This window comes from Aplosporella prunicola (genome assembly GCF_010093885.1).
Source record: "Aplosporella prunicola CBS 121167 unplaced genomic scaffold K452scaffold_8, whole genome shotgun sequence".
Lineage (NCBI taxonomy): Eukaryota > Fungi > Ascomycota > Dothideomycetes > Botryosphaeriales > Aplosporellaceae > Aplosporella > Aplosporella prunicola.
This window is the reverse complement of record NW_022983536.1, coordinates 298,776-325,811: the sequence shown is the minus strand read 5'-3', so window position 1 is coordinate 325,811 and position 27,036 is coordinate 298,776. Positions and strand designations below refer to the sequence as shown.

Here is a 27,036-nt window from a genome sequence, read left to right as displayed (position 1 = left end):
ATCGGCTCCGGCTCTCCTCCGCAACTCTCCTCCATAACTCCACTGTTTTCCGCGGTAGTGTTATTTTGCTTCGCTATTCTCGACATCTACAAAGTCACGAAACTCCATCGGAGAGCTCCTTGACCACCTGATTCAGTTCCGCAGTGAGCTTAGGAGTGTGGGATGGTTCCTAAAGTCAGCTCTACAACTTTGTAGCCAAATAGCAAAAGACGGAGAGTGTGCATAGATTATGCATGGCATTTGGAGGGATACCGGAAGAAAAGAAGCATATCGCAAAGATACCGGTAGCAGTCATGCCTGTAGTAAAAACAACCCCTAACGCCTTGCTCAAATGCAGCAAAATCCCGGCCCAACTCCGTTATGCAAGCATCGGTTCTGGCTCCAGCGCCGCCCGTTGGCGCGCCCTTCTTGCTGCCCGTTCCTTTACTGTCTCGCCCTCTGGGATCTTTGTTGGGGCGTCTGGAAGCCTTTTGCCTGTAATTTCGGCCTCTGGAGACTTCGTTGGCGCGTCTGGGAGCTTTGTGCCTGACATTTCGGCCTCGAGAGCCTCCAGTTCGTCCTCCACCTCGTCCTCGTCCTGGTTTGTCATTCGGCTTCCAAGCATTTCGCTTATTTCCTGCAAAGTGAACTCGTAAGCACAATGTTTGACAAGAACAGCAACAGCCATATGCTGACCCTCTGATAAGCCTGTGCCTCCTCGCTCTCGCCCATCAGTTTCTCGACGTTCTCCAGTCCACCCATCTCCTTGTGGATCTCTTTCAAGACACTTGTACCCTGTTGTAGCCCGAATAAGACGTCCTTTTGCACGAGTGCAAACTCGACGTCGCTCGTGAGCATCTCAAGTTGTGCCAGCTGCTGATCCGTCTTCGCCAGCAGTGACTCTTGGTATTTCTTCTTGCGCAGCGCCAGTAGCGCCCGCCGCTTGTCTCCTTGCTTCAGGCATTGCTTTGCGATCTCGGTCTCGCGGTTCGTGATTACGATAATCTTCTTCTGGTACTGGTGCAGCTTATCGCGCTGAATCTTCATGTCCAGGATGGCCCTGGGCGCGATGCGTCAGTCGCAGGCAGACTGTGGGGGAGCACAGCATGAATGACAGACTTATCCTGGGCCGAGATCTTCTGGGAGCTGCCGGCATTGCCCATTGTGAATGAACAAGCATCGGAGGCGGTGGGCGATGAGCGATGATCGATGATGTGGTTGACGTGGGATGCGCTATCGATAAAGCGGGATCTAGGATCCCTGCAGTTCCATGTGCGATCCCGGAAATTTTTGGCCGCGGGAGCGCGAGCTGTGAGAGAGAACAACCAAACATTCCCTCCCCTCTCCCTCCTTCCCACGCCGCCGCGATCCCGTCGTCATGCCCCCAAAGAACAAGGGGAGGCCCTCGCTGCGGCAGGGTCTTGACAAGGAGGTCTTCCAAATAGTACGCAAGCTCATCGACGACCAGCCCGGCGAGAACCCCAACCTTACTGTCTACCAAGTCTCCAACTGGATCTCGCGCTCCAATTCCAGCCTCAAGCGCAAGCCTAGGAAGATGCTCGATGACAGCATTGAGCGTGTGCTGGACGTCATAAGGGAAGAGGAGGGCGGCAGCGACGAGGAAGAGCTTGCTCCCATCGACGCAGATTTTGTCGACGCCAATGCCGAGCAAGAAGCCGCCGATGCGAACGCCATGAACAGGGCGCTTGTCAGCGGGTGGGACGTCCCCAAGACCTCGACGCCGGCTGATGGCTCCGAGGCGCCGACGAAGAAGCGGGACGGCCAGAGACAGCCAAACGGCGAACCAGTGAAGAAGAAGCGAAAGGTGGCGCTGGCAGCCGAAGAAATTAGCACAGCTCCCCCGAGCCATATCCGACTCGAGGACGTCGGAGGCGTGGACAATGTCAAGCAGCAGCTGAAAGACCACCTTGTGCTACCGTTGCTATGTCCAGAGGAGTATGCGAAGCGCAAGATACCCATTCCTCGGGGTATCCTGCTGCACGGCCCGCCTGGGTGCGGTAAGACGGTCATCTCGCGTGCTTTTGCCGCGAAACTTGGAGTGCCATTCATTGAAATTCTGGGTCCCTCGATCGTATCGGGCATGTCTGGAGAGTCCGAAAAGCAAGTGAGAGAGCATTTTGAAGAGGCGAGGAAACACGCGCCGTGCTTGATGTTCATCGACGAAATCGATGTCATTGCACCAAAACGTGATACATCTCAGAGTCAAATGGAGAAGCGCATCGTGGCGCAACTACTTATCTCCATGGACAGCCTTGCAATGGAAGCAAATGATGGGAAGCCGGTGATTGTTTTGGCGGCTACTAACAGACCAGACAGTCTGGATCCCGCACTGAGAAGAGGTGGCAGGTTTGACACGGAGATCAACATGGGCGTGCCCAACGAAAAGATGAGAGAGCTCATCCTGAAGGCGCAGACTCGCGAGACCGAAACAGCGTCTGACGTTGACTTTGTCAAGCTTGCAAAGATGACCCCAGGTTTCGTGGGCGCCGATCTTAGGGATCTTGTAGGCAAAGCTGGTACGTGGTCTATGGACCGTTACAGAGAAGCACTGGAAAGGCAAGCCGCTACAACTGAGCCTTCCGAGATGGACATCGACGATGGAGAGAATCCGCTCCAGACCTCGGAAATGGATATGTCCATCACTCGGCTTGTACAGCGTGTGAAAGACAAAAGCATCCCGCGGCCCGAAGGATTTGAGAGTACGGCTATTACTATGGAAGCTTTTCTTGCAGTCCTGCCGGGAATCCAGCCATCGTCCAAGCGCGAAGGGTTCGCCACCATTCCGGATACTACTTGGGCGGATATCGGCGCTCTGGAAGTGATTCGCGAGGAGCTACAAACCGCTGTGGTCGAGCCAATCCTGCATCCGGAGAGATACAAAGCCGTTGGTATTACTGCGCCTACTGGCGTTTTACTCTGGGGCCCTCCTGGTTGCGGAAAAACGCTTCTGGCAAAGGCAGTGGCGGCAGAGTCAAAGGCAAACTTTATCAGTGTCAAGGGTCCCGAATTGCTCAACAAGGTACGTAGGCAACGGAGGCAACGGGACGTGATGGTGTTTCGATAACTACTGTACTAACGCTTTGCTTAGTATGTCGGAGAGTCTGAGCGTGCTGTTCGTCAGGTTTTCATGCGCGCACGCTCTTCCGTGCCCTGTGTGATCTTCTTCGACGAGCTCGACGCTCTGGTTCCGCGCCGCAATGATGCACTGTCCGAAGCCTCTGCTCGCGTCGTCAACACGCTCCTCACTGAGCTCGACGGCTTGTCTGCCCGTGAAGGCATCTACGTCATTGCGGCCACCAACCGCCCCGATATGATTGACGACGCCATGCTGCGACCCGGCCGCCTGGAGACGCTCTTATTCGTGGGCCTGCCAGGACCAGAAGAGCGTGTTGAGATCCTCAGGGCGCTCATCAGAAAGACTCCGATTGACGTCAGCTTGGCTGACATAGCAAGAGCATGCGAAGACTTCAGCGGTGCGGATCTGGGAAGCTTGCTGCGTAGGGCGGGCCAAAACGCACTCAAGAGGGGTAGCGGACAGGTTGTTTTAGCGGATTTCGAGAAGGCGAAGACCGATATCAGACCCTCAGTGGGTGATATGAGGAAATACGAGAAACTAAAGGAGAAGCTGGCAACGAGAATTTAAGGGCGACTGATGATGGGAGTAGAACAGATGTTCGATACCAGGCTCCACGCCCTGGGCTAGTGGAAAAGAGGAAGACACTCGCATGACTGTATGGAATATCCTGTCAAATTCTTTTGATTTAATTTCAGTCACCTGGAGACTTTCTGTCCTATTGATTTATTCACAATTCAATTTCTCTGGCAGTTCCTATGAGTGCAAACTCCGTGATCAGTTCGTGTGAGCGGTTCGACGCACCGCGAAACAACCCGGAAGTTTCCCTCTCCCTCCACTTTGTTCCAGTTCGTCTCGAGATTCATCCCCACTCACCATTTTCCAGCAAACCCCAGAGAGAGAAATACTTCTATTCGCCTCTTTTCAGGACCATAATACCCTGCATCCGATTCGCTAATTTCAAGCTCTTGTTATACCTTTCACCGGCTGTAGCATATGTGAATCTGCTACTAATAGGGGCAGAACCTAGTCTGTTGTTGGTGGCCGTATCGGGACCACATGATAGTGGAACCGAGGGCTAGTTATAAGCGCCTTGTCATCTTCTAGGCAGTTGATGCCTCTTAGTCTCTGTTTCTTTACCTGTCCATTTTAGGGGGCTATACTCATCATATTCAATAGTACTATTAACCTTTTATAAAAGAAAAATTGCTGCTGCATATAAAGCTTGCTTTTAGAGAAGGAGGTTACAGTATAGTAGCTAACGTCCGTCACCGCGAACCGAGATCCACCGTCTAGCGAGACAGGGCATAATATAATCAGTCCCTACAGAGTACTCCTTGCTTAGCTCCCAGCCCGAGTCCTAGGTATAGGTGAAAAGGTCTTAGAGCACACATAGACTTACCATATCTTAACTAGGTATCCTCTTCTACCCTATATAATTATTACCATTTCGCTTCACAGTATATCTCGCTTCAGGATAACGGACGTTAGTCTTAGTCTTAGTTACTTAGTATATATTCCTAATCCTTAGAAGCTTATATGTATTTAAAATTATATTACTACTTATAGATTACTACTTACACATATCAAACAATATATAAAAAGTTATAAAGGGAGTTATCAATTCTAGCAACTTAATCGAAGATTGGGGAATTGCCAATTCAATGCACTATTAAAGCAGGGACAGATTTCAGACTCAATAAGAGTAGATATAAGATCCATAATCTTGCGGCTCTGCACCAGGCTGATTTCAATAGAAAGTGACTTGCAACGGACAATATCATACCGTGTAATAAACTTCAGTCGTTTCTTCTGACCTGTATCTGCATAAAGCTCACGTCTTCCTTTAAAATCGGCGATCAGTGCGTATGTTGCACGAGTATTCGGAGAGTACCGTGAAGAGTTATTGCGTGGAGTTCGGGACTCATGGTTATTGCCAGGGCCCTGGCACGCGGCCCGCGTTGTTTCAATATAAGATTCCGTTGCGGGACTTCCTCCTATTGGACTGTTGGAAGTTTCAGCCCCTACAAAGCTAAATCTTGACTCGCACAGGCTGTGGAGTGGGCCACCATCGAACGATGCTATGCATATAGCTATTGCTTCCTATTGAGCGGCAAGATCAGGGTCTGTACGTTATGCACCAGTCGCCTGGGCTGGATCGCCGATGTATCATCAAAGGAATCGTAATATGAAGGCGGATTCCCATTTGCCGCTGTCGGAGCCATCATCAAACAGTCCCACGCTTCGAAGGTGTCGTTAAATCATGCCGGAGCAAACACTGACTGGAAGAGTCGCCATCGTTTCCGGCTCCAATTCTGGGATTGGCCTAGCCATTGCACGGGAATTGGCCAGTCGAGGCGCTAGAGTTGTCATCAATTATCCATTTGATACCTTTCAGGCGGAATCCGAAACAATCGCGGCTAACTTGTCAATTCCTGGGATTGCCGTGAAGGCGGATATGTCCTCAACAAATGGTCCTTCCGAACTCGTCGAAGCTACGATACGGGCATATGGACTCTTGGACATCGTGGTCAACAATGCTGCCCTTGCAGTCAACTTGCCATTGGAGGAGCAAACCCTCGAACATTGGGATACCCTTGTCAACCTCAATGGACGCGGTGTCTTTCTGCTTACTCAAGCATCGTTGAAGTATCTTACTCGGGGAGCTGGTCGGATTATCAACATCGTCAGCGTATCGTCGCGAGCTGCTCCGCCAATGCAGACAATTTATGCTGGCACAAAAGGGATGGTTGATTCTTTTACGCGCTGTTGGGCCAAGGAGTTGCCCTCGAAGTACGGATGTACCGTCAATGCAGTAAGCCCAGGACCAACTATCACTGAGAGATTTCGCGCCGCCGGACCGGAAGCTTTCAAAATCTTGCAGCCGACAATCGACGCAACTCCAACAGGGAAAAGGATGGCTGATCCGAGCGAGATCGCCTATGCTGTTGGGTTCTTGTGTGAGGAGCGAGCCAGATGGATCAATGGAGAACATCTATTCGTCAATGGCGGTTTGTTTATCGACTGAGCATACCCTGATGAACTATAAGTATCATGGGCAAAGCCTGATATAAAATACACTTCCGTACCAACAACCGTAGCGATTCTGAATGGCTCTCAGACTTCCAGATATCATGTGTCCCCCAGCTCTTTATGTGATGACAGTGCAACACAGTACGATTTTAATCGGGACCAATGTGGAAATCCAACTACTGAGATCTTCATCAACTATCAAGGCTTGCAGCTAGTAAAACTTATTATATTAAATACATATTAAAAGTATAAAAGTTGTTTAGCCTTCCCTAACAGGATACTTAGAGGTTTATGCTATAATCTTTATTTCTCTTAATATTATTACTACGGTGGTGTAATTTAATACGTATATTATCGATACTACGCTTGCGCTAGTTAAGGTATTTACCGATTATTCTATCGTTGCTAAGGTAACTAACTAAACGAAATTTTAAACCCTTAGGAGATATATAGTTATAGAGATAGAGTAATATTAAATAGTGAGAATCTAGCTTATTAATACTTTAAACAGCTATTTACTAAGATATATATATATCGAGTCTTTTTAAAGATATATATACTATTTCTAAGATAAATATATCTAAAGAGTCTCTCTAATATATATATATTTAAATATTTCTATGAATCTCTATTTATTATAGTATATTATAAAAATATATATCTTAGAAACAAAATTTAAAAATATATATATCTTAGAAATATATTTTAGAAAATCATGTATCTTAGGGATATTTTTATATATCTTAGAAATATTTTTTTTTTTTTTAAAAAAAAAAAAAAAAACACTAAATATATTATTAAAAAAAATTAAAACATATTCTTAACAAATTCTAAAAAAATTCTTAAATATATCTTTAATATATATATATCCTAAAAAAAACTCGAAATATATTTTTATAAAAATAACTAAATAAAATACCTAAACGCCTAAAAGTAGAACTATATAAAATTAATCTCTTCTTCTTCTTCTTCCTACGACTATAACTTAAATATAAGCTAGAAAAACGTTATAATTTAAGAATTAGGCTAATTCTCTATAGCTAAATTTAGAGGTAAATTAGGCTAATTCTCTATAACCGAATTTTTAGAGAAACCTTAAAATTCTTTTAAATTTTCTAAATAATTTAAATTTTCTTTAGAAAAACTCGAATTTTATCTCTATATTCTCCTAAAATTTAATCTTCTAAGATTAATTCTATACTAATTAAAAGTTTTCTAGCGTTACCTTTTAGCTAGGCGATTATAGCGACTAGCTACTGTTTCTTTTCGTAGGCGTTTAGTAGGAGGTCGCCCTGGCTTTCTCTTTCTAGTACTATTTTTACTTAGCTGCGTATCGTTAGATTCTAGCCAATCAAATAGTACTGGAGAAAGAAATCTTTCAGGGCAATAAATTGCCCTATAGGAATCGATTTTCCAGCCAAAATCGATTAAGTCTTTAGTATCTAGTCCTAAAGTAGTAGCTAGAGCGCAAGCATGTCGACAGGGGAGCCTATATTCTGTAAAATCTTTACAGGAACATTCTTTTTCAAGAATATTTACAAGAAAGTGCAAATTTTCTTGAGAAACAAGCCCAATTTACTGTACTCTATTAAAAATAGAGACAATCTAGTATCGAGACTATTAAATAAATTAGTATATTTTCTTTAAAAAAAAACAAATTTAAAAAAAATTAAAATAGGAGTATGTTTTCTTTTTTTTAAAAAAAAGCGAAAATAGGAGTATAACTTTTTTTTTTTTTTAAAAAAAAAAAACAAGACTTACTGCATGTAATTCAATACTGAATTTTTGCCAGGCATAATCAGTAAATCTCGAATTTGTAGAAAATACTGTATAGATTCGATCTTGCTATTTCTCCATACAATATAACCAAATTCGATTTATTGCATGGAGAATAGGTAGAGATCTCTCTGTAGAGAATAGAGAATTAGCCGATTCTGAGATATTTGACGTAAATTGGCCAAATCTAGGATATTCCTTTGGTGCCTGAATTCTTGACTAAGTATCTGCAGGAATTTCGCGAATATAGTTTGCAGCTGAGAGGTCGATTTGCGCAATTTGCGAAAGAATTTCATTAAATTCTCGTTGGATGGTTTTATAGCAAAGCTTTTTTAAATTAGTACATCTCTTAAAAAAAGTCGAGTTTTTGAGTATATTTTCTTAACAAAAAATTTATACTCTTAAAAAACTCGAACTTTTGAGTATATTTTCTTAAAAAAAGAAAAAACTTACATTGCGAAAAAGGGTAGCAATTTTACTACCAAAACTAGTAGTAATATTTTCCGTAATATGCTGCTGGCAAAAATAATGCTGAGCATTTAGGCAAATTTCGGCTGCTACAGGAACTAGTCCTTTTCCTCGATCTGAAATAATAGCAATTCTACTAGAATTTAGTATAACTGGTTGATTTCTGTAGGAGAAACTTCGCTTTTTAGCAGAACTAAAAGACTTTTCCAGGAATTAAAGGAATTGAACCTAATTTTCTTTATTTTCAGCACCCATAGCGATTCTAAAACAAATTGGAATAATATTATTATTAGAATCCAATGTTGTTGCTATTAATAAATGGCAAAACGCGTTTTCTGGTTGATTTCTCATATAGGCAGCATCAATTGAAATATACTCGCGTAAATTCAAGATAGCTGCCTCTGAAAATGCGTCTGGGGAAACAAATGCATGCCTATTTATTAGATATATTAGTATTTTCGCTTTTTTTTTAAGAAAATATACTCCTGTTTCTTTTTTTTTTTAAGAGAATATACTCCTATTTTGCTTTTTTTTAAGGAGATATATTTTTAAGTATATATTAAAAGCTTACTATAATTCTTTTGTTTCTAACTTTCTTTTAAACTTAGTAAGGCCTCCTCCTTTTCCTTATAGTTCTTCGAGTTTTTTCAAAAAAGGCTAAAAAAAATAGTTAGTATATTTAAATAAAAATAAACTTTTAATAATAAATAGTACCTAAATTTTTTTGAATCATTTCTTTTTAGTCGCCCTAAATACCCGAAGAAATCGAATCTTTAGCTCTCTAAGCTGCCTGATATAGAATCTTTTTTCTATATAAAATTCGCTCTTTTGATCGAATTTGTGCTGGGCGAATTACTAGGTTATCTATAATAAATTCCTAGCTATGGCAAGTAAGAAACTTAGTTGAATTCGAATATCTCTAATTTTCGTGGGTAGATTGAGGGCATGTATAATTTACAAGCCGTTTAACAATAAAAAGATCTAATAAATATCAGTATATTCTCTTAAAAAAAATCAAAATGGGAGTATATTTTCTTTTTTAAAAAAAAATAGGAGTATATCTTCTTAAAAAAAACATACCTTTCTTTTTTAAGATATATATCTCGAATGGACAGCCATTTGCTGCTAGATTATGGCAAATATAGTGCGATATTTTTGAATCGCTGCGTTTTGTTTTCCATGATTCTCCTCGCTGGTTGATGTAGAATAAGGCCTATTTTCTTGCTTCATCTATAGTTAAAAACTCGGTTCCAGTTGAAAATAGCCCCATAGTCGATTTTTTAAATAAGAAAAAGAAAGAAATGTCCTAGTATTTATATCCTAATATTAGGCGTCTAACTAATCAAACTAAATATTAGGCGTCTAGTTCTAAGTTTTAGAATTTTAATTAAAGTTAAACTATAGAATTAATCGCGCATTTTTAAGTTCTAGAATATAGATCCTAATTAAACTAAATATTTTTATAAATTCTAAGTATTAAGAATCTAAACTTAATTAAATTAGTAATAATTTTTTTTAAAAAAAATATATATTACTAGAAAAGATAAATATACTCTTAAAAAAAACCCGAATATATTCTAAAAAAAAGTTAAAATATACTCTTAAAAAAACTAAATATATTCTTAAAAAATTATATTCTTAAAAAAATAATTATATTTCTAAAAGAAAATATAAATCTATTATTAAAAAAACGAATATATTCTAAATAAAAAAGATTATATATATTAGGGTTATACTATTATTATCTAATTTAATTAATTTTAGATTTATAAAACTTAAAACTAGACGCCTAATATTTCGTTTAATTAAGATCTATATTCTAGAACTTAAAATTACGTAATTAATTTTATAGTTTAATTATAATTGAAATTCTAAAACTTAGAACTAGATACCTAATATTTAGTTTAATTAGATAGGCGCCTAATATTAGGCTATAAATACTATATTAGGAATTTTTAAGACTCTACTATATAAAAATTAGATAAGTCTAATAATTAAAGCTAGCTATAAGTTGTTATATATTCTAAATAAACTAAATCTATATTAAAATTATTATATTTTCGTAAGGGTAGAGTAGTATATTAAACTTAATATAAGTTTATTTTAATCTTATTTAATTTTATTTAATTTTCTTTAATTTTCTCTAATATAAATTAGACAAATTAGAGCGGGGTTTAAGAGTTATAAAATAAAAAAAGTAAGAATTTAACCTAAATCTAAGTAAGAAATTATTCTAATTTATATTAGTAGGTATTAAACTCTTGTATTTTAAAACAAAATTCGTAATATAGGAACTTTCTTTTTTTATATTTAGAAAAATCGACTATAGAGCTATTTTTAATTAGAACCGAGTTTTTAACTATAGAAGAGGTAAGAAAATAGGCCTTATTCTATATTAACTAGCGAGGAGAATTATAGAAAATTAAATATAGTAGTTTAAGAATATCGTACTATATTTACTATAATCTAGTAGTAAATAGCTATCTATTTAAGATATACATCTTAAAAAAGAAAGGTATATTTTTACTTTTTTTTTAAAAAAAAATAAAAAGATATACTCCTATTTCTTTTCTTTTCTTTTTTTTTTAGAGAATATACTCCTATTTTCGTTTTTTTAAAGAAAATATACTAATATTTATTAGATCTTTTGTTATTAAAAAGCTTATAAACTATATATACCCTTAATCTACTTACGAAAATTAGAGATAATTAAATTTAATAAGGTTTCTTATTTCTTATAGCTAGGAATTTATTATAGATAACCTAGTAATTCGCCTAGTATAACTTTAATTAAATAAGCGAATTTTATATAGAAAAAAGGTTATATATTATATAGCTTAGAGAGCTAAAGATTCGATTTCCTCGAATATTTAGAGCGACTAAAAAGAAATAATTTAAATAATTTAGATATAATTTTTTATTAAAAGTTTGTTTTTATTTAAGTAAACTAACTATTTTTTAGCCTTTTTTTTTTAAAAAAAAAAAGAACTCTAAATTTAGTAAGGCCTCCTCCTTTCCCTTATAGCTCTTAAAAGAAATTTAGAAATAAAAGAATTCTAATAAGTTCTTTTTAAATAATTATTTAGAAATATATTTTCTTAAAAAAAAGCGAAAATAAGAGTATATTCTCTTTAAAAAAAAAATAGGAGTATATTTTCTTAAAAGAAAATAGAAATAGGAGTATATTCTCTTATAAAAAAAAAAGCGAAATTACTAATATATCTAATAAATAGGTATATATTTCTTTCTCTAAACGCATTTTTAGAGGTAGCTATATTAAATTTACGCGAGTATAATTTAGTTAATACTACCTATATAAGAAATTAACTAGAAAACGCGTTTTACTATTTATTAATAGCAATAATATTAGATTCTATTAATAATATTATTCTAATCTATTTTAGAATAGCTATAGGTACTGAAAATAAAGAAAATTAGGTTTAATTTCTTTAATTTCTAGAAAAGCCTCTTAGTTCTATAAAAAAGCGAATTTTCTCCTATAGAAATTAACTAGTTATACTAAATTCTAGTAGAATCGCTATTATTTTAGATTAAGGAAAAGGACTACTTCCTATAGTAGCTAAAATTTACCTAAATACTTAGTATTATTTTTACTAGTAGTAAAATTACTACTCTTTTCTATAATATAAGTTTTTTTTTTTAAGAAAATATATTCTAAAAATTCGAGTTTTCTAAGAGATATACTAATTAAAGAAAGCTTTACTATAAAACTATTTAATAAGAGTTTAATAGAATTCTTTTATAAATTACGTAAATCGACCTTTTAGCTATAGACTATATTTATAAAATTCCTATAGATACTTAGTTAAGGATTTAGGTACTAAAGGAATATTCTAGATTTATCTAATTTATACTAAATATCTTAGAATCGGCTAATTCTCTATTCTCTATAGAGAGATCTCTACCTATTCTCTATATAATAAATCGAATTTAGTTATATTATATAGAGAAATAGTAAGATCGAATCGATATAGTATTTTCTATAAATTTAAGATTTACTAATTATACCTAGTAAAAATTTAGTATTAAACTATATATAGTAAGTTTTTTTTTTAAAAAAAAAAATATACTAATTTATTTAATAGTCTCGATACTAGATAGTCTCTATCTAAAAGAGAATAGTAAATTAGGTTTATTTCTTAAGAAAATTTATAATTTCTTATAAATATTTTTAAAAAAAGAATATTCTTATAAAGATTTTATAGAGTATAAGCTCTCCTATTAATATACTTACGCTCTAGCTACTACTTTAAGACTATATAAGTCCTAAAAGATTTCTTTCTCTAGTACTATTTAATTAGTGTTATGGACCGCAAGGAAAATCAACCCGCAGGGTCGGAAAGACCTTATGGGAAGAAAGCCCACACGGGCCTGGAGACCTCAAGGGCTTAGTAACCACAGGGGTCCGCGTCCCACAAGGCACCAGCAGACACGTGCTAGGAAAGGCCGTAAGGCCACAACCCCAGGAAGCCCACACGGGAACACACCCCGCAGGGACTTAGTCGACCAAAAGGCGACGATTCCAGAGAGCCCGCAGGGGATTAACGTCCACAAGGACGAAAGCAGCAAAAACGACAGGTAAACCCACAGAGCGATCGAGGATAAGGAACTTATCACGCCCGCTCTGCGACAAGAAGATAGGTTGTCAGGTTGAAGAAAGTCAGCTGTCAGAAAAGTGGCACCCGAGTCACGTGCGCCCCACGTGTCGCCCGCAGATCATAGGCACCACTACGAGTGTCGCCCTTCGTCGCCCGGCGACAAAAGGCTACAATCGCCTTTCGTGACAAGGCGACATCAGATTGTTAGCATTTCCTACATGTATTTAGACCACGCTCTCTAGCAGTAGATAGGACCCTCGTGGTCAACTCAAAGTATCAATCTCTACCATAAGGTTGATGGTAACACGCCTACACCCGATCCTTCACGTGACTTGTCTCTCAACTTCCTACACTTCTTGTCCTTCAAGGTAAACCCTTCGAACCAACTCACCCGCTAGGCAATTCCAACGCCTAGGCTGAAGAGGCCTCGTTACAATTAGCTAGAATCTAACGATACTTAGCTAAATAAAAATAGTACTAGAAAGAGAAAGCTAGGGTAACCTTCTACTAAATATCTATAAAAAGAAATAGTAGCTAGTTACTAAAATCACCTAGCTAAAAGGTAGCGCTAGGAAACTTTTAATTAATATAGAATTAATCTTAGAAGATTTAATTTTAGGAGAATAAGAAGATAAAATTTGAGTTTTTCTAAAGAAAATTTAAATTCTTTAGAAAATTTAAAAGAATTTTAAGATTTCTCTAAAAACTTAGCTATAGAGAACTAGCCTAACTCCTAAGTTATAATACTTTTCTAGTTTATATTTAGGCTATAGTCGTAGAAAGAAGAAGAAGAAATTAATCTTATATAGTTCTACTTTTAGGTATTTAGGTATTCTATTTGGTTATTTTTTTAATCTTTTTTTTATTTTTTTATTTTTTTTATTTTTTTTTTAGAATTTATTAAGAGTATATTTTAATTTTTCTTAAAGAATATATTCGATTTTTTTTAAGAGTATATTTATCCTTTTTAGTAATATTTTTTTTTAAATTAATTTCTAAGATATATATATATTTAAAAAAATATATATCTAAGATTTATACTTTTTTTTTTTTTTTAATAAAATTTCTAAGATATATATTCTTTATAATGTACTATAATATACTTATTTATAAGTAAAATAGTATAAGAAAGTATATATCTTAGAAAAAAAAAATTTAGAAAATATATATATCTTAATAAATAGCCGTAAATTACTATATATATATATAGTATATATCTTAAAAATTAGTCGAAAGATATATATATTTTAGTAAATAGCCGATTATTTTATAATTTATAGAAAAAACTAATTACTATTCTAAAATATATATAGCTATAAAATTCTAAGCTATATATAATATATCTTTATTAGAACTATAACAACTATATATAATATATCTTTATTAGAACTATAACAACTATATATATATATTTTTATTATCTATTAATTTAAGACTATAAGTAATAGTAAACTTTTATATTATATTATTTTTAACTATTAACTATAGTAGCCTCTATATACTTTTTTCTTTACTATTTTCTTTATATATAAAATTCATTATATTTATTAATTTTTTTTTTTTTTTTTTTTTTTATACAGGGGGTATACCCGGCTAAAAGGAAATTTATAACTAGGTCGTGCCCGGGATCGAACCGGGGTCGCTGGAAGGTTAAGACTCATTTAGTAGAATCAAAATCCAGCGTGCTCACCACTACACTACACAACCGTTTTTCTTTTGAAGAAAAACTGCTACCCATTAGACTTATACTGAATGTAGTACCGCAGGTATAAAGAGTATACCACTAGCCGGAGCTCTTCCTTTACCCATGACGGTGGCAGAGTTTGTCCAAATGTGTGGGTCGGACATGCCACAGCACATCGATAGAAGCCAGCCAATGAAGCGCCATAGCGTCGGTCTTACATGGGGATCCTTCTTACCTCGTCCACCGTCCAATATTTCCTCATGTTATCCGCTCGTAATTGGTTAACCTCATCATCCAGATGTTGCCATAGTACCTGACCGAATCCGTCCATGATCTCTTTCAACTCTTCCATCCTCAATTCCCGGTCCCCGCTCTTACACTGCTCAAGGTATGTTTCCAATTTATCCAGGCCCTTGTGTATTTGCTTGTGCTGGGTCAGGAGCTCGAGCTCCTTGCGGAAAGCCGGCATCTTTTTGGCTAGAACAGGAAAAATGTGTTGTTCCTCGATACCGTGATGCACTTCAAGGTGATGGCAAAAGTCGAGACCGAGTGCGAGAAACTGGCGTATCGACAATCCTGCGGGCCTTTTGTTACTTGTGCAGGCAGTGTACATAGTGTTCCATGTCCGGCGAAAGTTGTTGTGCTATGGTGCTGTTAGTCACATCTAGAGATTGAGTCGTGGTTTATTAGCACACGCACGAAAAAATCCATGTGCTCTGCTAGGCGGTTGTATTGTCTGAAGTCATGCGCACTCAGCTTCGGTAGTGGTGCCTCTGCCGATTCAGGAACCTTTTCGACGTCCATGACTGCTGGATGGATGTATCTTGTACGTGGAATCAAAGGAAATGGCAAAGGCCTACTTGAACGGGAGGTGGTCGCGAAAAGGAGGCGCTGCATGGAGCTGGCCGGCGCAAGCCATGACGGGTGGCATCTGTTTTGTTCTCTCCTACGATCTGATAAGCACAAGGCAGTTGATGATCGGCAGATGGTCGCGAGTCATGGCCAAGCTATTTACTAGCCCCTCCACCCCGCCGGCGGGCATCATCGGCCCATCAAAGCAAATTTCAGACCCAGCAGTTACCAGAGAGACCACCTCCAACCAATTCCCATGGCCCCCTCCGCGATAGATGAGTCCGCTGACGCGACTCTCGATACCACTGTCCTCGCTCTTCGCAAGGTCTTAACCTCCGAGACCGAGCCTTTGGCGCGTCGTTTCCGCGCTCTCTTTTCCCTCAAACACTTGGCATGCCAAAAACCAAGTACTCCTAAGGTCGAGCAGGCTATTGCCGCCATTGCTGCTGGCTTTAGCTCCTCATCTGCTCTGCTCAAACACGAGCTTGCCTACTGCCTTGGTCAGTCGCGGAACGATGTAGCCGTTCCTTACCTGCGCCATGCGTTGGAGGACAAGCAAGAAGATGCCATGTGCAGGCACGAGGCTGCTGAGGCTTTGGGTGCACTCGGAGATCAAGCGTCGCTCACCTTGCTGAAGGAGTTGAGAGATTCGCAGGACGAGCTGGAAGTCGTCAGAGAGACTTGCGACATTGCCGTTGCACGAATTGAATGGGAGCACTCCAAGGAGCGGGAGATGGAGAAGCTGAAGCAGAGGTACGCATGCGCGCGCACTTAGTACCGTCTATACGCCTACGACAGAGGGGCTAACATGCTTGACAGTGATTTTGCATCCATTGACCCGGCTCCTCCGATGTCGCAAGAGGCTCAACACCCTTCAATCTCCGATCTCGAAGCCACACTGCTCGATACCAAGCTTCCACTTTTCAAGCGTTACCGCGCCATGTTTGCGCTCCGTGACCTTGCTTCTCCTCCTGATCTTCCGACTGCGGTTCCCGCCGTTCATGCTCTTGCTCGAGGAATGAGTGACCCCTCTGCTCTGTTCCGGCACGAAATCGCCTTCGTTTTTGGCCAGTTGACGCACCCGGCCTCGATACCTAGTCTGGTGGAAACCCTGAGCAACACCAAAGAGGCCAGTATGGTCCGCCACGAAGCTGCTGAAGCGCTGGGTAGCTTGGGTGACGAAGAGGGTGTTGAGGAGATTCTGAAGAAGTTCTTGAATGACCCCGAACAGGTCGTGAAAGATAGTGTTGTCGTTGCTTTGGACATGGCCGAGTTCGAGAAGAGCGGCCAGATCGAATATGCGATTGTGCCTGGCTCCGATGAAAAGGTCTTGCTTGCATAGCTTTCAGTAGCTTTGACCAAAGAAGATATTCATTTTGGCGTTAACGGATTGGCAAAAGTTTAGACGGCAAAGAAGCAAAGCAGGAAGGGTATATCTGAGACGTGGGTGTAGGAAGTCAATGTAAAATTGACGCCCTTGTAAACACAAAAAGCTCCGGACAGCAGTCCTTTGGATACCCAGGTAGAAACACGTAACAAAGTTGTGGCTGCTGTTGCGTTTTAGTTGTTGGTGTTCCATCTGGCGAAGCGTCAGTATGTAGATATCTTCTGGGCTTTATAAAGGACCAACATACTTGTGACCGCAATCGCAAGTATAGAAGACAGTACTGCCTTCATCTGCACTACGCAGCTGCTGCGTGTAATACCGGACCTCTTCCCTGCCGCACTTTTCACAAGTCTGTCTGATGGTAGCATCGGTCTGCATGTCGTCCTCGGTGAGAGTCTGGACTTCAGAGCGCTTGGCGCGTAAAGACGAGGGGAAGGCAGATGGCTTAGAGTGCGTCACAATGACCTTGGAGGCAGTGTCTGGTGGATGTGAGCTATGCGACGCAGGACGCGCGAAGTCAAGGACTACCTCTGCATGAAGCGCCGCAGACGTCGCAGACCAGGAGGGCCTTGCCATCGCCCGAGCCACCGTCGAGAAGGTTGCCGCAATCGGCGCAGAAGACGAGGGAACCAATAGCCGACATGTTGAGGAATACGTTACGAGGAAGACCGGCGAAGGATAATAAGGTTGGAAGATGTCGATGATCGGCGAAATTTCTGGTCACCCATGCCCGTAGGGCTGAGACTCGCGTCAACGTCAAGCCCGCGTCTCCATCTCTAGCATCCTCCGACAGCCCACTCGCGAGCTCCCCGCTGAGACCAGTTGGCAAACTGTTTGTTGTACCTCTTACCCTCCGGGTCTCTAGTCGTTCTCCACGCGCAGCTGTAAATGCCCGTCGCGGGCATCCCGCATGCGCCGTGCACCTCCGCTCACCTCCGATGCCTGCAACGCGGGCAATCCATGACCGCGTAGATTCAATTGCTTTCCTCCGCCCGACTCTCTTAGTCTGAAAAGCGGACTACCAGTGATCTTCCTTTGCGACCTCACGCGTCACTTTCCGCCGCTGCAACATCCACCATGACCGGCGCAAACGGAGCCTGGCAGCCCAGCCACGGCGTGCCTATGCCTATGCGGCCCCGGCTACCCACCGTCGACGAGGCTTTACAGTACTCCCCGTTGAGCTCCATCATACCTTTCGAACCTAGTATGTCTTTCTGGCATGGTTGTTTTTCACGCACTCCCTTCTGCATACTTTACATTCCCTCTCGTGAACCTTATCGCATATCGTGACTGACCCTTCGTCTTTCACAGACATCATTCCCTTCCCTTCGACGCTGCCCCAGACACCTTCGACAATATTTAGCAATCAAGAGGAACGTCTCCAGACACGACGAGGATTAGATGCTCTCAATGCCGAAGCCTCGAATTCGCAGAGTACCTCTATCCGCATCCAGCAAACACTACAACACCTGCAACATCTGCTCAAGGCCGACGATTTGACGCAATAGTTAGTAAATCTTTGTGATTAGTACAGCAATATTATGATAGACTAACATTCAGTCCAGCAAGTTCAAGCGAGCCGCTCAACCGCCCTCATTTAACCCCCAGGACCATACTACTCACGATACTCCGCGTCGTGCCGCTACGCCGCGTCTGGGCGCCTTCAGCAATATGGTTCTCAATAACACGGACGTGTCGTTTCGCTGTATGTCTATTTTATCGTTGCTAAGCGACTGAGTTCTGGCTGATGGTTGCCAGATCCTACTCCACCCTCACCTTCGCCAAAAAATATCAAAGAGCCTCACAAACGTTTGAATGGGTCAGGTCAGCAACAACAAGCGCCAATGGGTCCGCAGGCAACGCCCCGCATGCAGCCCACCCAGTCAACAAAGAGCGTTCCGTCTAACACTCAACACACTCCATCGAAGCAACAACATATACCTCAGAATTTCCAACAGAAACCCGGCCCAGCACAGCCCAAGACGAGGGTAGCTGTTGTGATACCTCCGCCGAGCACCAGCCATCAAGAAGATGTGCGCCTGCAGCCGGCAGTGAGCTCCGCTAATGTCTTACAGTCCCCGGTGGGTCCCCTCGCCACCCAACAACATACTCAACCTGCACCGGCCACTACCGCATCGAACCAGTCTGAAGATCAAGCACGACTAGTCTCTGCTACTGTAACCCCTCAAACGGGGTTCTCTGTAGTCATTCCAAGTCTCCCTCCATCGTCACAACGAGAGGAGTACCAATCATTTCCTGAAGTTGATGCCAAAGTATTGGCTAGAGAAGGCCTTTCGAAGAAGCGGAAGCGAGAGAGTGCTGATGACAATGCGGCACTTGCTCTCAGTTTTGACCAGCGTCAAAAGGCAGAGGCAGCAGCGCAAAACCTGCAAGCTTTGATAGGCGATGTCTTTGAAGCGGAAGACCAGCTACAACCAGATACTTCTGGGGTCTTGCCTGCAGAGTCGGCAAGATGTTTCGTTCCTGGTGGCCTTGGCGGTGGCGAGCTTCCGGTTCTTACATCTCATATTCAGTCGCGTCTGGATTCTGCAATCCATAAAGTCACATCGACCAAAGCATTTTCCAGTATCCCTGCGGACAGCCTCAGCCGCCTACAAAAGCTTTGCGAAGGGGCTGTTGGCTCGGTCGGTAGCCAGTCTCTGAGTCTGGGAGAAGATTGGACTGAAGGCGACATTGAAGAATGGGCTAGCCGCCTCGGAAGGGCAGAGCATGGCCTCCAGGCTGCGAGAATCATGCTTCGTATCATGACTGCTGGCCGTGAGGAGAAGCAGTTGTACTCAGAAGACATACTTTCGACGATTCTCGAGGCACTGAAGCACGTCCTGGATACCTGCATCGTCCCGGTAATTGAAGCTCGAAATTCAGAAGCTAATTGTCACGCTTTCAAGATTCTGTCCGCTCAGAGAAAGCCACTTACTTCACTCCTTCAAATGGCTGGGAAAGTGCTCAAGCTGCTCTCTGACATGATCACCAACGTTGATGTATCAGAGAGCGCGATTACCTCTGTCGAGTTTGTATCTACAACTCTCATCTTCGTCGAGAATGCTCATACGGAAAAAGAGTCTGCACTTGGCATTCAAAGATGCGAAGGCATACGCAGAATTGCGATGGATGTCTTAGCCAAGATATTTGCTCGCTACCCAGATCAGAGGACTTTCATCTTCGACGAGATCCTGACTTCTCTGGAGAAACTTCCTGTGACACGGCAAAGTGCAAGGCAGTTTAAGATGGCTGATGGCAAGCCCATCCAACTTGTTTCCGCTTTAGTTATGCGACTCATTCAGACCAGCGCAACGCGTTCTCTCAAAGACAAGCTTAAGGGAGTAGAAAGGATTCGTCTTGAAGATGGGGTTGATGAGGAAGAGGATGATGCATCGCAAGAAGATCAAGAGTCACCGACCAGGCAGACCCGGATCATTGGTATGGACGTAGCCATGCGCATGCATTATGACGATCTCATCGAAGACTTATCAAATGTCTCTCGCCCTCTGTACGACGACGCACAGAGAAATACCCAATATCTGGTGAAGTTCATGGTTCAGCGAGCACTTTCTGCTACGAAAACTGGAGACCAGCCGTATCGCAATTTACTGGATATCTTCACAGAGGATTTTCTTAGCGTTCTCGGATCCGCCGACTGGCCAGCTGCTGAGTTGTTGCTAAGAGCGTTACTTTCAAACATGATCGGGCTCGTCGAAAACGACAAAAGCGCAGCACCTGCGAAAAACATGGCTCTCGATCTTATGGGGACTATGGGATCCGGTATTTCTGATCTTCAGCTGTCCGTAAAGAACGCCATCAAAAGCATGGACACATCCGAATCAGAGCTGTCGAGCAAACTTGTCCAGACAGCTGAAGAGATTATGGATGATAGATTTGAAGATTCGGAGCTTCTAGCCTTTGATGGATCATATCGAGTCGTCCTAGAATATCTGAGTGCACGGGACCTGAATGATCCTCAAATACAGAGCGCCAAGGGCTATCATTTGACGCAGTGGTCAAGAGATGTGTGTGCTTTCTCTGAAGCCCAGGACACAGACGACGAAGACCATTCCTTGCCCAAGTCTCTAGCGGCTCAGCTCAGAAACATGGTCCTTGATCCTAAATGGCTTGAACAGGAGTAGTAGGTTAAGCCGCAGGTTCGATTTTTGCACATCTAAACTAACAATGAATTTAGTGATTTCGAGACAGTTATGACATCGCAAGGCATCTTAGCCGCTGCTATGACATCTCTCCGCCTCCCTTTCTGCAAGGCTTTGAAAAGGATCTTCAACATCTTACTAAACGCGATGACAAGTGACCAAGCAACAGTCAAGAGCAGGAGTCTGAAGAGCGTTGTTCAACTACTCGAGAAAGACCCCTCCATCCTCAAGAACGGGAATTACATCATCAACCACATTCTGCGCTGCTGTGCAGACGCTTCTCCCCTTGTAAGGGACTCGGCTCTGGGGCTGCTTGGCAAATGCCTTACATTCAAGCCCTCGTTGGAGCATGACGTATGCGACAGAATAATTGCTCGGACGGCCGATGCTGCTATCGGCGTGCGTAAGCGTGCTATGAAGCTACTAAAGGACGTCTACCTTCGAAACGATTCAAAAGACATCAAAACTGCCATCGCAGACGCTCTGCTGCAGCGCATACGTGATCTCGACGAAAGTGTCTCGGATCTCGCCCGTACAACCTTCGAAGAAATTTGGATTGCTCCCTTTTACGGCTCCTCTGACGATGCCGCCCACAAGTTGCGGTTGCAGAACCAGGTTTCACTCATCATCAAAACTGTTCAGCGTGGAGAAAGCGTCTTATCTGTGCTTGATATACTCCTCCAAAACGTCCTTTCCAGCGACTCGAAGAACAACGCGGCCAACTTTAATGTCTGTAAAAATATGGTCGCGCTCATGTTTGACGGTGTTGTCGACAGCAACGACCTTCCAGAAGCTCCGTCGCAGCAACACATTCTGCAGACCCTCACTGTGTTTGCCAAGGCAAATCCAAAGCTCTTCACCGGCGATCAGTTGCAACTTTTGCAGCCTTACGTTCAGAACTTATCCAACACTGACGACCTTTTGATCTACCGCTCAGTAATTGTTATTTTCCGCTACGTGCTGCCTTCCCTTTCTTCACTACAGAACAATTTCCTTAAAGCAGTTCAAGATGCTTTGTTGAGCAGCGTGTCAAAGCTCGGGAAGATGGAACTCAATGAAGTTTCCCAGTGCCTGTGGATCATCGACGGAGTACTCAAGAATACCGAGCGACTGGTCCGCTTAACGATTTCTGTCATCAACGGCATTTATGCAAGCAAGGAAACCAATTTCAACGACATAACTCCGCAAACCGAAGCAGCTTTAAAGAGGGTCAAACGATATATGATGATTGCCGGATATTTTGGAAAAAGCTGCAACTTTGATGCCCATGCATCAGCATTCAAGGAGAAATTTCCTTGGTGGAAGGGCAGCTCGGTCGCCGGCCTGATCGTTGACGTGATATGCCCATTCACACGTCAAAAGCAACCACATGCGTTAAGGGAAATGGCCTTCGAAAGTATGGGTATGATTTGTCAATCCTGGCCTAACCAGTTCCTACGAACCGACACTACGACTGCTTTCGAACTGGTCTTCCACAACCAAGACCCGAGGTTGGAGCATATTGTGCTCTCTACCTTCAAAGGCTTCTTTGCAAACGAAGAGAAACGATCGGAGAGCGGTGCGGAGATCAAAGTTGGCGAAGGCGTCTCTCGTGGGCATGAGCGACTTGACGTGTCGCTCGTTGCCAGCGACAATGATGGTGCTTGCACTGTCATCGCTCAGCGCTTTCTTCAACACATAATTCGTATCGCCCTGCAACCTGGAGAAGATCTCGCTCTGACAGCCGCGCAAGTTATTGCTAGTATCAACAGACAAGGCCTGGTACACCCCAAGGAATGCGGCCCAGCGTTGATTGCGCTTGAAACATCACCAAACAATACCATCTCCAACATTGCGTTCCAGGAGCACAGGACCCTACATCACAAGCACGAGAGCATGTTTGAAAAAGAATACATGAAGGCTGTCCAGCGGGCTTTTGATTATCAACGAGAGGTTTTCCAAGATGTTCATGGCGCCACTACTCAGCCATTCGCGTCGAAACTTCGAGCATTGTTTGAGGTGTTGAAGGGTGGCAATGCTAAGATTCGCAAGAAGTTTTTGCTGAACCTTTCTTCTAAAGTGGACTTTGACTTTGCGAAACTGGACTCAAAAGGAGAGCCACCAACACACAGTTTATTCGCCCGATTCTGCCTAGAAAACTTGGCATTTTTCGAGTACGTCCGGGTGGATGAGCTTCTTGCGTTAGTCTCACACATGGAGAAGATCGTCACGAACACGGGTACACCCGTTGCACATGCTATTGAGGTCGAGGTGCTGAAAGTTCGCTTGGATGTGCTGCCAGTTAGCCAACTCGATCCTGGTGTGGACCAACAGCAGCCAGCTTTTGCCCCTGAGGCTAAACCCGACCCTATGGTTTTGGAGTCCTCCAATTCTATTGATGTGGAGCCGACGAGACTCAAGCACTTGGCTACTGCGGCTGTGGTTATGTCCATGCTCTGGGAGACCCGTACACATCTGCGTCGTCTTTGGGGCTTACAAAAGCAGAATCAATCGGGGAATCCAAACAAAATCTCTAGCAAAACTACCATCAAGGATCTCAATAAAGCGCCGACGCGAATTCCTTTCATCACCCACGACAAATATTGGGACAAGATGCAGAACCTTATGGGGTCGATCTCGGGAAACAGCGGAGATGAGCCTAGTCTGGAGGCCATGGCGCAACAATGCAAGACTTTCGCTGAACTCCTCGCCATTGACAACGAGCTTAAGGTCACCGATCAGGATGATGAAGAGGCTGAGCTCGTCGCACGGGCTGAGAAGGGCTACGAGACCCCGTCGGAAGACGATGGTTCTGCCAGTGGAAGCCAGCCACCCAGCGGTGGACGCGGGCGTAAGAGGAAGGGGTCAGTGAGCATGAACGGTACGCCAAAGAAGAAGAAAGGTCCTTCCAGACCATCCGGTTCTGGAGGGAAAAAGAGCACCAAGAGAAGTATGAGTAGTACGAGTCACGATGAGCATGGCAGTCGGGAATGAGTAGATCCTACTCGTCAGAAACTGCTTAAGCATCAACCAGACGTGGACTGGAAATCATCAATTCTAACTAAGGGCAATGGCAAAGAGTCAGCTCCGTAGTTCCTTTTATGCTTTTTGTTTTAACCCTCGACGTTCCTCAGATTAACGCATAATGCCCTTTATTTATAGCGATAAAAGGGCAAGCCGAACTAGGTATGGAATACCCTGGCGTTGCAGCAATTACTCCGCTTAGCTGGTTTGGAGTAAATGCCTACATACTTTGCATTTATTCCCGCTTCGTTCGTTGTTCGCAGGGTTATGCCAGCGAAATTAACACATGTTAACAGATGTGGGCGTTTCGTCATTTTGGTGCATCGATGTCAGTAAGTCGAAGGATGGTCGTCATCACTGCGCTTTGACGTTTAGGAAAACCCCGTTGAGTGCTCGCATTTCGAGTGTTTCCACTAACACACAAGCCTTCGGGTGTTCGGTAAAGACTGGTGCATAGATGCTGCAGGCTGTCGTGTAACATCGAACCCGATTTGTTTGAACTCGGAACAAATTCGCTCTATGCTCAACTCGTATCGGAGCTGGGATCCGCCATAGCAGTGTAGCATTCGTCAATGATGCGCGTATCTGCACGGTAATCTCACCATGTTCCGTGGGCCCACAGACCCTTTAAAAGTCGTTTCGTCTCTGTTCAGTGATGAAATCCTCTTCTTCCCATTCACCTTGTGTCCCGAAACCCTCCGAAATCTTTTCCGGTTTCTTCTTTGCGTTTGTTTCTTCGTTGGCTACGGCCAGCCTACTAGAACAAAGTGCTTCTCGTAATACTTACGACTACATCATTGTTGGTGGAGGCACAACAGGATTAGTTATTGCAAATCGCCTCTCGGAGAAACTAGACACGGTGCTTGTCGTTGAGGCCGGAGACTCGGTATACAGTAACTCGAATGTAACCGACACCGGTGCCTATGGAAAGGCTCTTGGGACAGCAATCGACTGGCAATACACGACAATTCCGCAAGAATACGGTAATAATGAAGTCCAAACCTTGCATGCAGCCAAAGCCGTTGGAGGAACAAGCACCATCAATGGTATTTCCTCCCATAAACAAGCTCGGTGGCAAAGTTTGACAAAATGGCAGGAATGTCCTATACAAGAGCGGAGGCCGTCCAAATTAATTCTTGGGAGAAAGCGGGCAATCCTGGATGGACCTGGGACAATCTTTTCCCATACTACATGAGGAGCGAGAAATATGAGATCCCGGATGCAAAGCGGATCAATGGAGGTGCTTCTTACAACCCTGAGTACCATGGATTCACTGGTCCGTTGAAAGTTGGGTATCCAAGTCAGCAAGCTATCAATGGCTTCGCCAGTGCTCTCAATGAGAGTTATCAAGCTATGGGTGTTCCTTATTCTACTGATGTAAACGGAGGAAAGATGCGGGGGTTTAATGTGTACCCCAAGACAGTCGACGCAGCTACAGACATTCGTGAAGATGCTGCACGGGCATACTACTGGCCATTCTCCCGACCAAATCTCTACTTGAAAGCCAATTCAACTGCAAACAGGCTTCTCTGGGCAGCACACCCAAATCTGCAAGGTAATTTCGTTGCAACTGCCATCGAAGTTACAGCAGTAGATGGTAAGCACTATGGTTCTCAATGCTTCGAAGGAGATTATTATAGCCGCTGGATCTCTTAGAACCCCTCCCCTTCTTGAGTTGTCAGGGATAGGTAACCCTAGGTCAGTCTATCTTACCATCCTGTCATCTTAATTTAACATCCTGTTAGTATTCTCCAAAATTATGGTATTACCACGAAGGTTCCTCTTCCCGGTGTTGGTGAAAACCTCATTGACCAAACGAACAACGGTCTCACATTTTCCATGATTCCCGGGGAGAAATACACTGGGGAGTCCGGCTACGCCGCGTACCCCAATGTTACCGATATCTTTGGGTCTGCGGCTTCGTCCCTCGCATCTTCCATTTTTTCCGACTTGCCTTCATATGCCTCGAGGGTAGCCGCTCAGAACAACAATGCTAGCACTGCATCTGCTCTGCTATCGCTCTTCAAGTTGCAACATTCTTTGATATTCGATTCTCAAGTCCCGATTGCCGAAATCGTTCACTATCCCTACGACGGTTCGTTTGGATCTCAATTCTGGAGCACACTGCCATTCGCGAGAGGTAACATCCATATTGCATCGGCGGATCTGTCTGTTCCAGCGAATATCAATCCGAACTATTTTATGCTGGAATATGACATTCAGTCACAGATTGGGATTGCACGTTTCATGCGCAAGCTCTTCTCCATGGAATCTTTGGCAAAGATAGCGGGTTCGGAAAGTTGGCCAGGCACAAGAGCGGTACCAGCAAACACAGACGATGCCACGTGGACGAAGTGGCTTAAACAAAACTACAGTGCCAACTACCATGTCCTCAGTACAGCGATCATGCTCCCTAGAGCTATGGGTGGCGTTGTAAGTCATAGACTTAAGGTGTATGGTACGGCCAACGTTAGAGTAGTCGACGCAAGTATATTCCCATTCCAGCTTTGCGGGCACCTAATGTCGACTCTTTATGCTGTAGCGGAAAGAGCAAGCGACCTGATTAATGAAGATAGCGAGATATGAGCAATATCCACCATAGAGTTTCGTATTATCTCAGAAATCATTCAAGCGGGGAAAAAAGTTAACTTGGATTGCTATAATCTCCAGCTCAAAAAATCCAGTACAATGCACGAGGTCAACTTGTGATTTGGCATGTTTGTATATACAGCTCAAATCTATTAGTTATCGCCGTGAGTGCTAGTATAGAAAAGCAATTTCTTGACAAAATGACAATTGCAATTCCGTCATATATGATCGATACCACAGATATATTGGGGAAAAAAATGAAGTTATAAATATCAAAAACGAATGCCCACTCTCGGAATCGAACCGAGGATCTTCTCATTTCGAAACTACGAGTGAGACGCTGTACCACTAAGCCAAGCGGGCATATTGAAATAATTATTTAAAGAATT

General features: G+C 42.6%; 8 protein-coding genes and 2 non-coding genes across 10 annotated transcripts; 5 read left to right on the top strand and 5 right to left on the bottom strand.

Moving 5' to 3' along the window:
• Window positions 1-124: 124 nt before the first annotated feature.
• K452DRAFT_317117 (uncharacterized protein) lies at window positions 125-1,161 on the bottom strand. Its single transcript, XM_033544032.1, has 3 exons — window positions 1,099-1,161; window positions 676-1,039; window positions 125-616 (listed from the first exon to the last, which is right to left on the bottom strand). The coding sequence occupies exons 1-3, from the start codon at window positions 1,140-1,142 to the stop codon at window positions 359-361; spliced, it is 666 nt and encodes a 221-aa protein (XP_033399356.1). The 5' UTR covers window positions 1,143-1,161; the 3' UTR covers window positions 125-358.
• A 232-nt stretch (window positions 1,162-1,393) lies between these two features.
• K452DRAFT_285676 (uncharacterized protein) lies at window positions 1,394-3,748 on the top strand. The gene is made up of 3 exons (XM_033540151.1): window positions 1,394-1,423; window positions 1,482-3,019; window positions 3,089-3,748. Exons 2-3 carry the CDS (start codon window positions 1,535-1,537, stop codon window positions 3,641-3,643), a joined length of 2,040 nt encoding a protein of 679 aa, XP_033399355.1. The 5' UTR covers window positions 1,394-1,423; window positions 1,482-1,534; the 3' UTR covers window positions 3,644-3,748.
• Window positions 3,749-5,218: 1,470 nt separating this feature from the next.
• On the top strand, window positions 5,219-6,203 carry K452DRAFT_285675 (uncharacterized protein). Its single transcript, XM_033540150.1, has one exon. The coding sequence runs from the start codon at window positions 5,337-5,339 to the stop codon at window positions 6,099-6,101; it is 765 nt and encodes a 254-aa protein (XP_033399354.1). The 5' UTR covers window positions 5,219-5,336; the 3' UTR covers window positions 6,102-6,203.
• An 8,379-nt stretch (window positions 6,204-14,582) lies between these two features.
• K452DRAFT_t55 lies at window positions 14,583-14,676 on the bottom strand. The gene has a single exon. It is a non-coding gene; the product is annotated as a tRNA-Gln (tRNA).
• Window positions 14,677-14,867: 191 nt separating this feature from the next.
• K452DRAFT_296644 (uncharacterized protein) lies at window positions 14,868-15,457 on the bottom strand (the record flags this gene model as incomplete). Its single annotated transcript, XM_033541932.1, has 2 exons — window positions 14,868-15,296; window positions 15,353-15,457. The coding sequence occupies 2 exons, from the start codon at window positions 15,455-15,457 to the stop codon at window positions 14,868-14,870; spliced, it is 534 nt and encodes a 177-aa protein (XP_033399353.1).
• A 304-nt stretch (window positions 15,458-15,761) lies between these two features.
• K452DRAFT_325596 (uncharacterized protein) lies at window positions 15,762-16,847 on the top strand (the record flags this gene model as incomplete). Its single annotated transcript, XM_033544789.1, has 2 exons — window positions 15,762-16,258; window positions 16,325-16,847. 2 exons carry the CDS (start codon window positions 15,762-15,764, stop codon window positions 16,845-16,847), a joined length of 1,020 nt encoding a protein of 339 aa, XP_033399352.1.
• A 218-nt stretch (window positions 16,848-17,065) lies between these two features.
• Window positions 17,066-17,535, bottom strand: K452DRAFT_296642 (uncharacterized protein; the record flags this gene model as incomplete). Its single annotated transcript, XM_033541931.1, has 3 exons — window positions 17,066-17,084; window positions 17,140-17,371; window positions 17,421-17,535. 3 exons carry the CDS (start codon window positions 17,533-17,535, stop codon window positions 17,066-17,068), a joined length of 366 nt encoding a protein of 121 aa, XP_033399351.1.
• A 434-nt stretch (window positions 17,536-17,969) lies between these two features.
• Window positions 17,970-24,028, top strand: K452DRAFT_307032 (uncharacterized protein; the record flags this gene model as incomplete). Its single annotated transcript, XM_033543037.1, has 5 exons — window positions 17,970-18,096; window positions 18,204-18,399; window positions 18,458-18,597; window positions 18,651-21,036; window positions 21,091-24,028. The coding sequence occupies 5 exons, from the start codon at window positions 17,970-17,972 to the stop codon at window positions 24,026-24,028; spliced, it is 5,787 nt and encodes a 1,928-aa protein (XP_033399350.1).
• Window positions 24,029-24,713: 685 nt separating this feature from the next.
• Window positions 24,714-26,644, top strand: K452DRAFT_325593 (GMC oxidoreductase; the record flags this gene model as incomplete). The annotated part of the gene is made up of 4 exons (XM_033544788.1): window positions 24,714-25,104; window positions 25,155-25,667; window positions 25,699-25,756; window positions 25,804-26,644. 4 exons carry the CDS (start codon window positions 24,714-24,716, stop codon window positions 26,642-26,644), a joined length of 1,803 nt encoding a protein of 600 aa, XP_033399349.1.
• Window positions 26,645-26,930: 286 nt separating this feature from the next.
• K452DRAFT_t54 lies at window positions 26,931-27,010 on the bottom strand. Its single transcript has one exon. It is a non-coding gene; the product is annotated as a tRNA-Thr (tRNA).
• Window positions 27,011-27,036: the final 26 nt, after the last annotated feature.